General features: G+C 46.3%; 1 protein-coding gene across 1 annotated transcript in view; it reads right to left on the minus strand.

Annotated features, from left to right (window-relative positions):
• Ptprm (protein tyrosine phosphatase, receptor type, M) overlaps window positions 1–11,339 on the minus strand; it is a gene marked incomplete at its 5' end in the record, with an annotated part of 513,011 nt that extends 501,672 nt beyond the window's left edge. Inside the window, 1 exon segment of the mRNA XM_005372618.2 lies at window positions 11,217–11,339. Within this exon segment, the coding sequence (XP_005372675.2) occupies window positions 11,217–11,339 (123 nt within the window).
• Between the last annotated feature and the right edge of the window lie 545 nt (window positions 11,340–11,884).

The following is an 11,884-nucleotide window of genomic DNA, read 5'->3' on the forward strand; positions in this document are numbered from 1 at the left end:
AGGGTGCCTGGGCTCTCTCCGCATTCTCTTTCCAGGTCACTCATCCCATCATGGTTCCCCTCCCACCCTGTGACTTCATACATCCCTAAAACCTCCCTGAAACACCCAAGGCAACCACCATCAGTGCGGGAAGCTGGAGGTAGAGTCGCCCATGAGTCCTAGAGGGGATGCCCAGCTACAGCCAGTACCCAGGTGTTATGGTTTGTGTCTCGACATCCCCCAAAAGCCTCAGGCAGTCATAGGCGGGGCTTCTAGAGTCTGTGATTGATTCATGGTCCAATGCTGGGATTACAGGTGTGAGGGCTATACCCGCCCTGGGGCAGGCAGCCTGCATACAACAGAAGGGAAGGAAAGAGGCTTGTTCCTCTCCCTTTGCTCTTGCCGCTTTTGCTGTGTTCCACCGCCATGAACTGTTGCCCTCTGCCATGTACCACTCTGCCTTGGAGCCAGCTGAGTATGGACTGGCACCTCCACACACTGTGAGCTAAATAAACTTCTCCTTCCTTAATTCTCGGCACTGAGTATTGTATCTCCGCAACAAGAGAAAAGTAACCAAGACATCAGGCTAAAAGCATCACAGTGCTCCCAAGTCACCAAGGCAGGGAGAAAGCACAGACATATGAGGGGGTCTCACGGCTACAGAAGCTGTCCCCAGAAAGTCAAGCGTGCTGTCTCTGTGCCCTTCACCAACCACACGGGTGTTTCCATGGGGAAATCACAGGCCACCCAGATGCACGATCTCCCCTTGTGTGTGACGGTGCAGACTGGAGTCCGTCCTAGCAGCACTCACTGTCACAAGAGCTGCGTCTGGCGACAGCTCGCCTCTTCCCAGCCTCTTCCAGAAGCGGTACCGATTCTACTTCAGGGCCTCACAGCACGCATTTGTGCAGATGTGCAGAAAGACATGATTCAATTTGACATGCACAAACAGCTGCTTTAACTTGGACTTCTCCCCCACAAAAAAAATGTTGAGAAATAGCCAGTGTAAGGAAACTATATTTCAGTGCATGTTTGCCAAGCTGGAACCCACTGCCATCGTGTCAAATGGGCACTCAGAGAGCCTTGGTTTGACCAGAGCCTAAAACCAATTATTTCTCATAATTTGGGCCCTCCACAAATGCCTCACACCTTTTACTAAGAGCAAGACCCAGGTCAATTCAAATAAATTAATATTCCTGTCTGAAGCCACTCACCCAGCCCAAGTAACAAATTCAGATGTCAACGACAGAAAGACCCAATGGCCTCCCCGCCGAAAACCGCACACTGTATCATTTTGTTTTCCAAATAACGAGCATCGATTGCAGTGCCAGAAAGGTCGCTTGTCATCGGCTCAGTTGCTGACCTACTGGCAAATTGCCGCCTGCCACTTGACTGCAAGCCAGGACCATGGGCGGGAAGGGAGGGGCACAGTCAGGGTGGTGTCTCCATTTGTACAGGATGTGTGCTGGACAGGACGTGTCTTCAACTGGACAGAGATGGGAAGAGCAAGCACCGTGATAAGAATGGGCACGTGAGGATGCCACACCCTCCCAGGGTTATTTCCAGAAGTCCCACTTACATACATTTGCTTTAAAAAGCACTGGATCAAATCCAGCCTATGTCTTATGGCAGGGATTTCAATATTTTCTATATGTGCTATGAGTTACAAAATATAGAATGTATTGGTTTGAAGTTCCTCAGAAGGAGCCAGGTAAAGAATGCACTTCAGAAATAAGCCTGTGTTGGGGAATTTAAAATCGACATATAAGGACCAGTCACTTGCAGTCATGTATTTCCTAGAAGTGCCACTGTATTACTGCACTGCCCCCATCCCGGATCCGGACACGTACAGTACTCTGCATAATCAGTTGTTTCACTGTCCGTCCGCCAGGTACAGTACTATGATTGTCCGGCAGACAATTAATTAAATAGCCATGTTTACTTCTCTCTCAATCACTTAAGCTTTGAAATATCTCATTAAGATATAATTTGTCACAAGCTCATAGGATAAAGTATCGGTTAACTACGCATTAGAGTCCACTTATTTAAAATAATGATCTGTACAGCCATTTACTGGCATTTGCCAAGAAATCCCACGTGAAGTTTTCCTGAATTCAGTCCTATGTGATGGACAGAATACAAATGCATGCAAGAATGTATCTAAAAATAAAATTTAATAATTCCTTACGTGCCTTCTCACAAAGTTCTAGTTAACCACCAAAATACCTTCCACCAGGATGAAGATCTTTACGCTTGAGCCACCCACGGAGGCATAAAACCACAGCATGAGGTGTTCGTCCTATTTTAGAAAGTCCTAAAATTATACCCCTGAAGTCAGTCACCCCACACCGGTGTTACGCAAGCCCAAGGCTCCAAGGAGTGTCAGGAGGTGCTCAGAAACAGAAGCCATGGTGCAGTGGGGCTTTCGGAAATGTAAAGTTTTTCAGTGCAACCTGACAGTGCAGCGTCTGCCTAAAATGTATCAGGAGATAAAAAGTGCTCCGGCCAGGCACAGTCAGAATACCTCACAAGTCTATCTTTCGCTGCCCACATTCACACTGGCGATTTTGCTTGGACTCAAGAGTACAGAGCAGTTGAAAGGGTGTCATGCTGGCTTCTGCACACCTCACCGAGACTTCGGAATCTTTAACTCAGTCCACGAACACTCGCATGCCTGCTGGGGCTCCTGAACATACCCACCCACTCCCTCATTTTTATGCACAGACATCTCAATTCTTATAACTTCAGCATGCATCTCCTAAAGTCAAGGGCATCCTCCGACATAGTCTTCCACTTTCCTGATACCTGTTTATGCATTAAATTTGCTTATTACATCTTTTCCTCCTGTACTCTTATCAAAACTTTGGAATCCAACCCTTCATAAACTGTAAGATTTTCTTTCTGCTCCCTTTGCCGGAAATCAACCATCAGATCAGCCCAGCTCCCAGCCTGCAGAGGCACTGCCCAGCTCCCCACTCTCTGCTCACCTCACATGGCTTCTCTGTCCCTCGAGGACCGCTGGTGGCTCTGCAAATCACCTGCACTCTGCCTCAATGCTCTTCTAACGTTCCCCCTGCTCCAGCCTCACCCCTCATGCCCCTGTGCCCTCCCCGGGGAGCCACCTCCTCCACGAAGCCCTCCGCTAACCCTCACCCAACTCGCCACCAGCCATCACCAGAGGATGCCATCACCCCTACCCCTGCGTCCCCAAGGCCTAGAGGCCTGGAACCTGGCCCTGCAAGACACAGCCAGTACCTCGAGCTGTGCCACATACAGGACCACTACTAACAGAATTACATGTATTCAGCTCTTCGCTTCATGGACCCACGGAAAGCTGAAGGCCTTTTGGGGGCTGCTTGCAACCATTCAATGAGACTATGGGATGCAGGAGGTCAAGGCTGGGATCCACCAGCTGGTATAGCACTAGCTTGACCCCAAAGCTCCCAAGCCCCAGCCACCGTGCACCTGCCCTGGACACGGGCAGCACAGTGATCCCGGGCCTGGAGCTGTCCAGTCTTTAGAGACATTGCTTTCCTAGTGGCCCCATCCCCATCCACCATGCTCTCTGCAGTTCTCAAAGAAATGAGTGCTCAGAAAACTGAGGCACTGTGCCTGGGTTCCAAGTCCCTTTCCTCGACTCGACTTCCCCAGTGGGCCCTTCCCTGCCAGCGTCCTGCACAGTGCAGCCCCGTACACAGCACCTGAGGGGGGACCTGTGTGCTGACCACGTACCCAGCGCGGCACTCTGGGGGCAGGTACAGTAACTGTCCCATCGCCCCACTGCTCTGGTGCTCACCCTGCAAACCTCCGCTCTCCTCCCTGCCGTAAGAAACCTGCAGCATCTGTCACAATTCCCTGTTTACTTTATTTCCTGGCTTTGTGTGACTTTCACAGTGTCAGCCTGCACAATTTTATAGGAAATTAAGCAAGAAAGAAACTCTTAAAAACATTTATATGCAAAGACTGATTTGTATACTTTCAGCAGATACGTAAAATACAGCTAGCCACTATTCTTTTTGTAAGTTTCCAACCAGCCAAGACCGAAATTTCAAAGCAATTGAAAGGAAAACATTTGTTCAACACTAAATATAAACGAGTGAAATAAGTATTCATGTATAACACAATGGCTGGTGTTAGGCTATGTGAAAGAGTTAAAAATTAAAAGTTGAATGCTTTATAAACAACGACGTCCTTCATCTTCGCAAGTGAAAACGGAATCACTGCAATCATGATGTGAGGACACCGTCGTATGAGTCTGCTTACGTGAGGCACTTCAGCATGGTCAAGCTCCAAGAGAAAGAAAACAGAACCGGGGCTGCCCAGGGCTGGCTCCAGGGGAGCGAGCGGGGCTGGGATTTCATGGCACAGGGTTTCCCTGGCAAAAGGACAGAAACCTGAGAGATGGATGTTGGTGATGGTCCCACAACAGTGCGAATGAACTGTATTGAAAGACGTTACAATAGTAAGTTTTGTGCTCTATACGTTTTATTACAATTCTTTAACTGGGGAGAACCCCAAATCAGAGGCACACTCTGAGGGCTAACTGGTGTGTGCTGTGACCCTTCACTGAGACCTCTGCAGCGGATGGCTTTCACCTAGCTGGCTCTGGCTCCCCCTCAGCCGCCTGCTCCTCCCCGAGTGTCATCAGGAGGGTTCACAGACTCAGCCACTGCAGTCCAGTACCTACCGGCAAGCTCCTGCCGGTCATTCCACGAAACGTAGGCATCGCATCCTCCCGTACACTTCCAACCACCACTAGACGACTTCCAATGATCAGTGCAATGTAAACGCCGCGCAAACCACTGTCAAACTGCACTGGTTGGGGAATGATGGCAAGAACAGTCTATAAGCTCACCAAAGACTTTGCATATTGGTAGAGTTCAGGGGGTTCAATGGATGCACGGGGAACTTCCAGAAGCAGAGGGCAGACTGTGGTACTAATATTTTACAGGTGAGGAGACTAGACTAGGAACTTGGCCATGGTCAACTGGCACGCAGGTGAAGAGCAGCGGCTGAGTGGGCAGGGGGTGCACACAGCCCCACAGCCAGCGGGGCCAGGCAGAGGACTCTTGGGAGAAAAGACTCCCGTACCCTCTCCACTGCTGCAGGTGTGCACACGAGAAGGGCACCCAAGGGCACCCGGAAGAGCGGAAGTGAGGCTGTTTTTCTCGCTGATAAGCCCAGGTAAAGTTTTATTTCTTTGAACTTCAATCGCCTACGGTGTAAAACACAGATAATGCCACCCAATCTCTCAGAAGCACTGCGAGGACCAAATGATCTAAAGCAAAGAAGCAAAATCTGTCACGGGCTGGGTGTCGTTTCTGTGTGCAGGATTACCTTGTTTCGTAAGACAGACTGATCTCAAAGTGCTGCAGTGCCGGCTGCGTGGGATTCAGACTCTTTCTTACCTTCGCTCTTGTTTTGTCTGACTGTTTTAAGGGACAAAGCGGATAGGAAAGTTAAATTTGAGGCTTTTGTTTGCTAAGTCTGATGAACTGCATATTGGATTACCTTTTAAATATTCACCACCTCATTAATAAATGAGGGCAAACACGATTTGCACCATATGATCTTTTACCCGTCCAGGAACAATCTAATCAGCCTGAGGAGGGAAGGTCCTCTGGGGAAGGCATCTTTATTTGTTTCACTCAGCGTGGAGTTCCAAGTATCTGTAACAATGCCTGGCACATCGCAGGTGTTTAATAAATATTTGCAGAATGTTGACTGATTGAAGAATGAATGAGATAATTAGACAACTGTCGGGATATTCTGTGCCAAAAATTTTTCTCACTGGATACATGCTGAAATTTAAGGCGGGGAAAAAAAAATCTTTTCAGGCTCACAGTCTTTTTCTCCTCATTACTCACTAAATCCTGTATGAGCCCTGAAGTGTGAATAAATAGGGAAGCCTTCCCAATCACAAGGAAAATAAGCCTGATAAACGCATCCAGAGAGAAAACTTCAATTACTTTGTGTGTCAATCTATCATCTTTCCCAAATGTGTAGCTGCTGCTAAACAAATCTATGCCGTCATTTTTCTATTTTCTGGGTCGTCACAGTCCTCACACCAAGTGTGCGCAGGGCTGATCTGCCTGGCACTCTCGTCTCCGCTTGCCCTTCGGCACCCGGGGACGTGACTCAAGCCTCAGTGGCAGCGTAGTCCAGAAGATGAGCAACGCGCCACTCCCAAGAGGTAACATGAGACACAGAGAGCACCGCAGGCTTTCTATAACCAAGAGGCACACTGCCCGCGCCGGAACTGAGAGAATTCTCTTTTCGCGGCATCAGGACCCAAATTCACTTCACGGTGGTCTTTCTAGAGCTCTGAGATCCTAAGAAGGCAATGAGGCACATAAATATCAACTCTATCAATATCAAATAGCTATGCTATAGGACACCTTTACATTGTTGAGATTATGGACAAGTTTATTATTAACTCATTCTCTTTTTCATGAAACAGGTTTGCATTTTTTATACGTGAACCATAGAACTTTTTTAAACATCAATTCTACAGAACAGGAGTAGCAAGATGCAAATATTACCCAGTAACAAACTATAACTACATCAACCACTGTCAAAGTAGGCAGGCATTTTCACAACATAAAACACTTCATAGTCAATACTCAGTCTGCGTGATAATTACACAATTTGCTGTAGTATCCAGAGGGGACATGCAGTAGTGCTAACAAAGCATTCTGGTTATTCTTTAGATTCTTAATGCAGGTTTCTCGGTTTTTCATCAAGCTAGTAACCTTTATGAGGATGTTTATAAATTTTCCCCATTGCTAGTAGGTAAAATCAATTTATGAAGCGAACTGCATACTTACCAATAAAAAACAGACTAGGAGCCCAGCATGGCGGTGCTTACCTATAATCCCAGCACTTGGGGAGGCTGAGGCAGGAGGACTGCAAGTTCAAACCTAGCTTGGGCAATTTAGTAACTTAAGACCCTGCCTCAAAATAAGAAATAAAAAACAGATTTAAAATATAGTTCAGTGTGAAGGCTCTGAGGAAAAAAGGAAAAGAGGGAGGGAGAGAGAGGGGGGGAAAGGAGGGTGGGAAGGAGGGAGAGGGACGGAGAGAGGGACGGAGGGAGGGACGGAGGGAGGGAGCTTGGCTGGCTTAGAGTAATTTCACAACTGGAAAAATTGTTACAGTTCAGCGCTAGCTGCAGAAGTCTAATCTCCTGTTACATAAATGCTGACTTTCAATACAAACATTTAAATGGCATTTGGTATGTATTTGTCCTAAATATGCATTTTCAGAGCTAACACTGCTGCCTAAGAGTAGCTATCAGTTCAGCTTGTACAAAGTTCCAGAGTATTTAAATTGTTTAAAGTGTGGTTAAAAATAACACTATGCATGAAAATACAAAGAAACAAGTTCTGCAGCATTTTATTTAAAACACTGGAACAATGACTTCAAAAAGGGCACGGAAAAGGTAAAAAGGTATAACCTGGGGTGAAAACTTTAGTCTCTGTCACCCTTTTTAAATTCATCTGATGGGCTCCTTACTTATTAGAATCACAGTAGTGCGACAAAGATTGGGTACTAAATGAGAAAGAAAACTGCAAGGCTCTTTCAGCAGACAAAAATTTAAGAGAAGGAGAAAACTCCTAATCTTTGTGGAATGATGTTATTATTCATATTATAATAATTTAGTATGAATACAGGAAATAATAGAAGAGTTCCAAACAGCAATGTTTGGCTGATGCCAAAATGGTGTCAGGTGGAGGTCACAAAATTTCCCAGTGAAGAGCCAGAGTAACTATGACAGCAACTACGGTGGGCTCCGCAGACCAATCTTCCTCTCAGCTCCTCTATTCAGCTTTTACAGTCTGAATCTGCCACAGGCAGGATCTGAATACACGGGCGTGGCTGCGTGCCCGTAAAATTCTGTTTATGGACACCGAGACTTGAATTTCACACGTCACAAAATGTGTGCATTATTGTTTTTCATCATTTAATAACCTCAACGCCATTAGCAACTTGAAAGTCACACAAAACTACCAACAGGCTGGCTGTGGCCTGCAGGACACAATCTGCCAACTCCTGGTCCACACTTGGGGAACACATGGGAGAGTAAATCCCCATTTCCCATGGGAAATGAAGGTTTAAACAAATGGACCCACACAGAGCTATGGGTGTTCGCTGATTTCACCACCCATTCACCCTGAGAAACTCCAAAGCTCAGCTTACGCTGCAGGAGAGGGCCAGCTTTAGAATGTGTTTTTGAAAGGAATGGATCACAATGCACATACTAGTGGACAAGGAGGAGGGGATGAGCAGGGAGAAAAGAGGGGGAAACACCCTGAAATGAACAGAACTGAAAACTCAGGCTGTCTATACACAGTCACTCTAAGTTCTCACACATATCTCAGCATCAGGCAGGAAGAGTAGCTCTTGTCTGAAATGTCTGGGTGCAGAAGTATTTGAGATTCCCAATTTTCACGTATTCTGGAATATTTACATATACCTAAGGAAGCACCTTGGTCTCATTAGGAAATTCTAAATTGAAACACAAAACTCATTTATAATACACCTTAAGCATTCAACTCTCTTCTTAGTGCACTTGCATACTGACTGCGACCTGTCTGTCACTTGAGGTCAGATGCAGAATTTCCCACTGGAGCATCAGGCTGGACTCAAGAACTTTGAGATTTTGGCTCATTTCTAAGTTTACTTTTCAGACAGGGGATGCTCAACCTGTAGACATCAGTTTATGAGTGATGGTGCTTACTGCTGATAATGCTGCACGGAGGATGTAACTTCTCCCTCAGCCACGGGGGTCACCAACCGGGCACAAGCACACTTCCTGTTGTGACACACTGGGTTTATGCTGGGACAACTGCTCTCGAACACTTCCAGCTTGCCCTGCACGTCAGTATGTGCAGCCTTGAATTGTTTAGTAATGGTTTTTTGTAACATTTTCCCCATGTAGGTGAATTCCTAGAGAGACACCATCCTTTCTTATAGTCCTTCCTCTCCCATAGTAATTATCATCATGTTTAGTTTATGCTAGAGCTCAAAGGAAAATTACAGTGACTGAAGTTTGGTAAGTGAACAGCAGAAAAAAATATCAGTATTGGGGAGTCCATGTTGTGGCAAAAATCAGCTGTGGTTGATGTTCAGAAAGCTCAGCTGCACCCCACACACACGGGCAGAGGGGTAAAGAAGGCACCAGCCCCTCCCTCCACACTGCCACCATCACCCAAACCACCCCGAGTCCAAGCGGTGAGTGGCTGGTTGGGCTCCAGGGCATAATTTTTGTGATCAGCAGAAATTAGCTGGATCCGACAAAAGTGGTAGAAGACAAAACATTCTGAGACCCGGATTAATCATTAGTCGACAGAAGCAGAATAAAGTGGAGCACTGAAATGTCTGCACATCACCGGGCCCCAGGCAGAAGGCCCTGCCAAGGCCAGGAATCTGCGGAGACCCACACTTCGTTCCTCCCCGGGTTCCCGAGCCCCACTGCCATTCTTGACGCCTGGTGTTTACTGGGAGGCCGCGCTCTCCGCACCTCAGAAGCCGACGGCCCAGCCAGAGATGGAAGCGTGAACAGGAAGAAGAAAGGGACAAGACGGGGCCCGGACTGGTCACTCTGCTGTCTTTCAAGGGAGGTGGATCATGTTGCAACTAAAACAGGATCCACACAGGCCAAAGAGTCTGCAGTATTAGCACTTCTCTTCTAAAGTGAATTTTTCCAAAACAGGCTTGTATCTCAAGTGCTACAATGATGAAATCAACTACCTGATGCGAAAAATTACACATCTGGCAGCTGGGGATTTGGCTCACAGCACAGCCCTTGTCTAGGGTGCACCAGGCCCTAGCTCCAATGCTTAACCCTGCAAGAAGGAAAAAAATCACAAATCTCATCCCATGGGAAGACCATAAAGCAAGTGTAAGTGTTTTGTGAAGCCATCTACCAGGACTAAATCTAGTTCCCTCCCAAAAGATGGCAAAGCACAGTGCTGAAAGACTCGGCTCCTTTCTTTCAAACTACAGTGGACCTTGACTTAGGAACTGAATTCGTTTCCAAGGGCTGGCTGTAACTCAAGTTGTCAGCTGAAGGCTCGGGCTCCTGTACACAGCCTTCAAAGTCTCTCTCCTGGCCCAGGACTTCTCAATTAACCCCCTACAGGAAAGGATGCTGTAATGTTCCTTCCAGAACTCATTAAGGGTTAAATCTGTACCTGAGACCATCTAGAAGCACACATGGCCAGCGCTCAGGTCGTAATTCAAGACTATGATCCTAAGTTGAAACTAAAATTCCAGTCATAACCCAAGTCATGACAGGCCAGGTGTAACTCAAGGGTCCACTTTATAAGGACTTAAATGTTGGAAGGAGGGCTAGGAATGTGGTGGGCTCCATAACAGCTTAGTAAGAATAGCGCCACACTCTCCCTTGTGTTTCAAAACTCCCCATACAAGCCTACTTACTAAATGTAATTACTGCTGCATTTGGTGCGTTAATGAAAAGCTTTCTAGTCATTAGAATGTGTGAACCATGTTGCACCTGAAATCCTCCCCAGAATAAGATGCTTTACCATCTGAGCTGCTCATCAACCTGCACATCTGAGATCTTAAAGGGCTGCCCCAACGGCAGCCTGAAAAGGGGCCCAATACGATAAAGCTCCAATACGATTAGAGGTCACTAGCCCTACCTTCCTGCTCTTCCACCCAAGAGAATTTGAATTCTTGCTGGTGTTTGAAAAATACACATCTTTGACTCAGCAGAAAATTCACTAAGCACCCTCTGCGCATCGTCATTAGTTTCTTCTGAATGCTTCTAGGATCCCAGGAACACAGTGAGCCCCTGAGGTGAAAAGAGGTCAAGTCACCTCCATAGTCCCCTAGCTGTGACACGTGGAGACCGTTATTTGGATTCTCCCACTGGAGTTCCATGTGTGTGACACGCTGGCCAGAAAACACATCCATTTCCCCTATCAGCTGCTAGGGAAAAGATCAATAGGGCAATGCCTAGTAATCTAGCTAAGGTATACCCAAAGATAAAGGAAGTAAACTGCAATTAAACTTTAGAGGGAGAGGTACGAAGTTAAACTCTTGCAATCACTCCTCTTAATGACGGCATGCTTGCTAGCTAGTCAGCTATTGACTGTCACATTCCAAGACCAGTGCCTTCTTTCATTCCACCAACATCCAGTAAACATTTCCTTTGATTACGACGCTTGTGCTGCTTTATTTGAAAAAGAGATATGAAAAAGAAAGCAAACCTGATGGCATCCATGGGTCAGGAGTCGGTTTGCCCAAGGTGTTCACCTGCTCCCAGTTGAAGTCATCATCCTCAGCTTGACTATATCCACATGTGCTGTACGGCTCGTCAAAGAGGCAACCACCTACAACATGAAACAACGAGAAGTCAGGTGAATAGCCAGCAAGCGACGGGAAGAGCTGTGATAGCGCAAGATGCCATACACCTAACTCGATGCCAGGCTAAATCTGCTTTGACCTTTCTGCTCAGAAACGGTGTAACTCACCCTTGCCATACACACCCACGTGAAATGTTCACGAATATGAACCATGCCCACACTGCTACACGATGTCACTCTCCAAAAGGAAAGTAATATTGGTAGAAAATAATTCTAAGTACAACCTAAGCAAATTTAAAGTTCACATTTTCTAGATTTATAGCAACTTGGAAAATTCATCTTGCATTCAAAACTTCAATAGACCCTCCTTAAGTATTCCACATATGTCCAATAGGAAAAGTTATAAAATTTGTCCAAAAAACTTAAAAGAGCAACACTTTCACCACAACATTAGCACAGCAGTCCAGGACAAGAAGCAGTATGAAGTGTGGACATAGATTACAAAATATTATTCCAAACACTAGTCTATACCTAACATGAAAAGTTTTCACTTCAATAACTTGGAGATTTGG

This window comes from Chinchilla lanigera, unplaced genomic scaffold (genome assembly GCF_000276665.1).
Source record: "Chinchilla lanigera isolate Chin_1 unplaced genomic scaffold, ChiLan1.0 scaffold00001, whole genome shotgun sequence".
Classification (NCBI taxonomy): domain Eukaryota; kingdom Metazoa; phylum Chordata; class Mammalia; order Rodentia; family Chinchillidae; genus Chinchilla; species Chinchilla lanigera.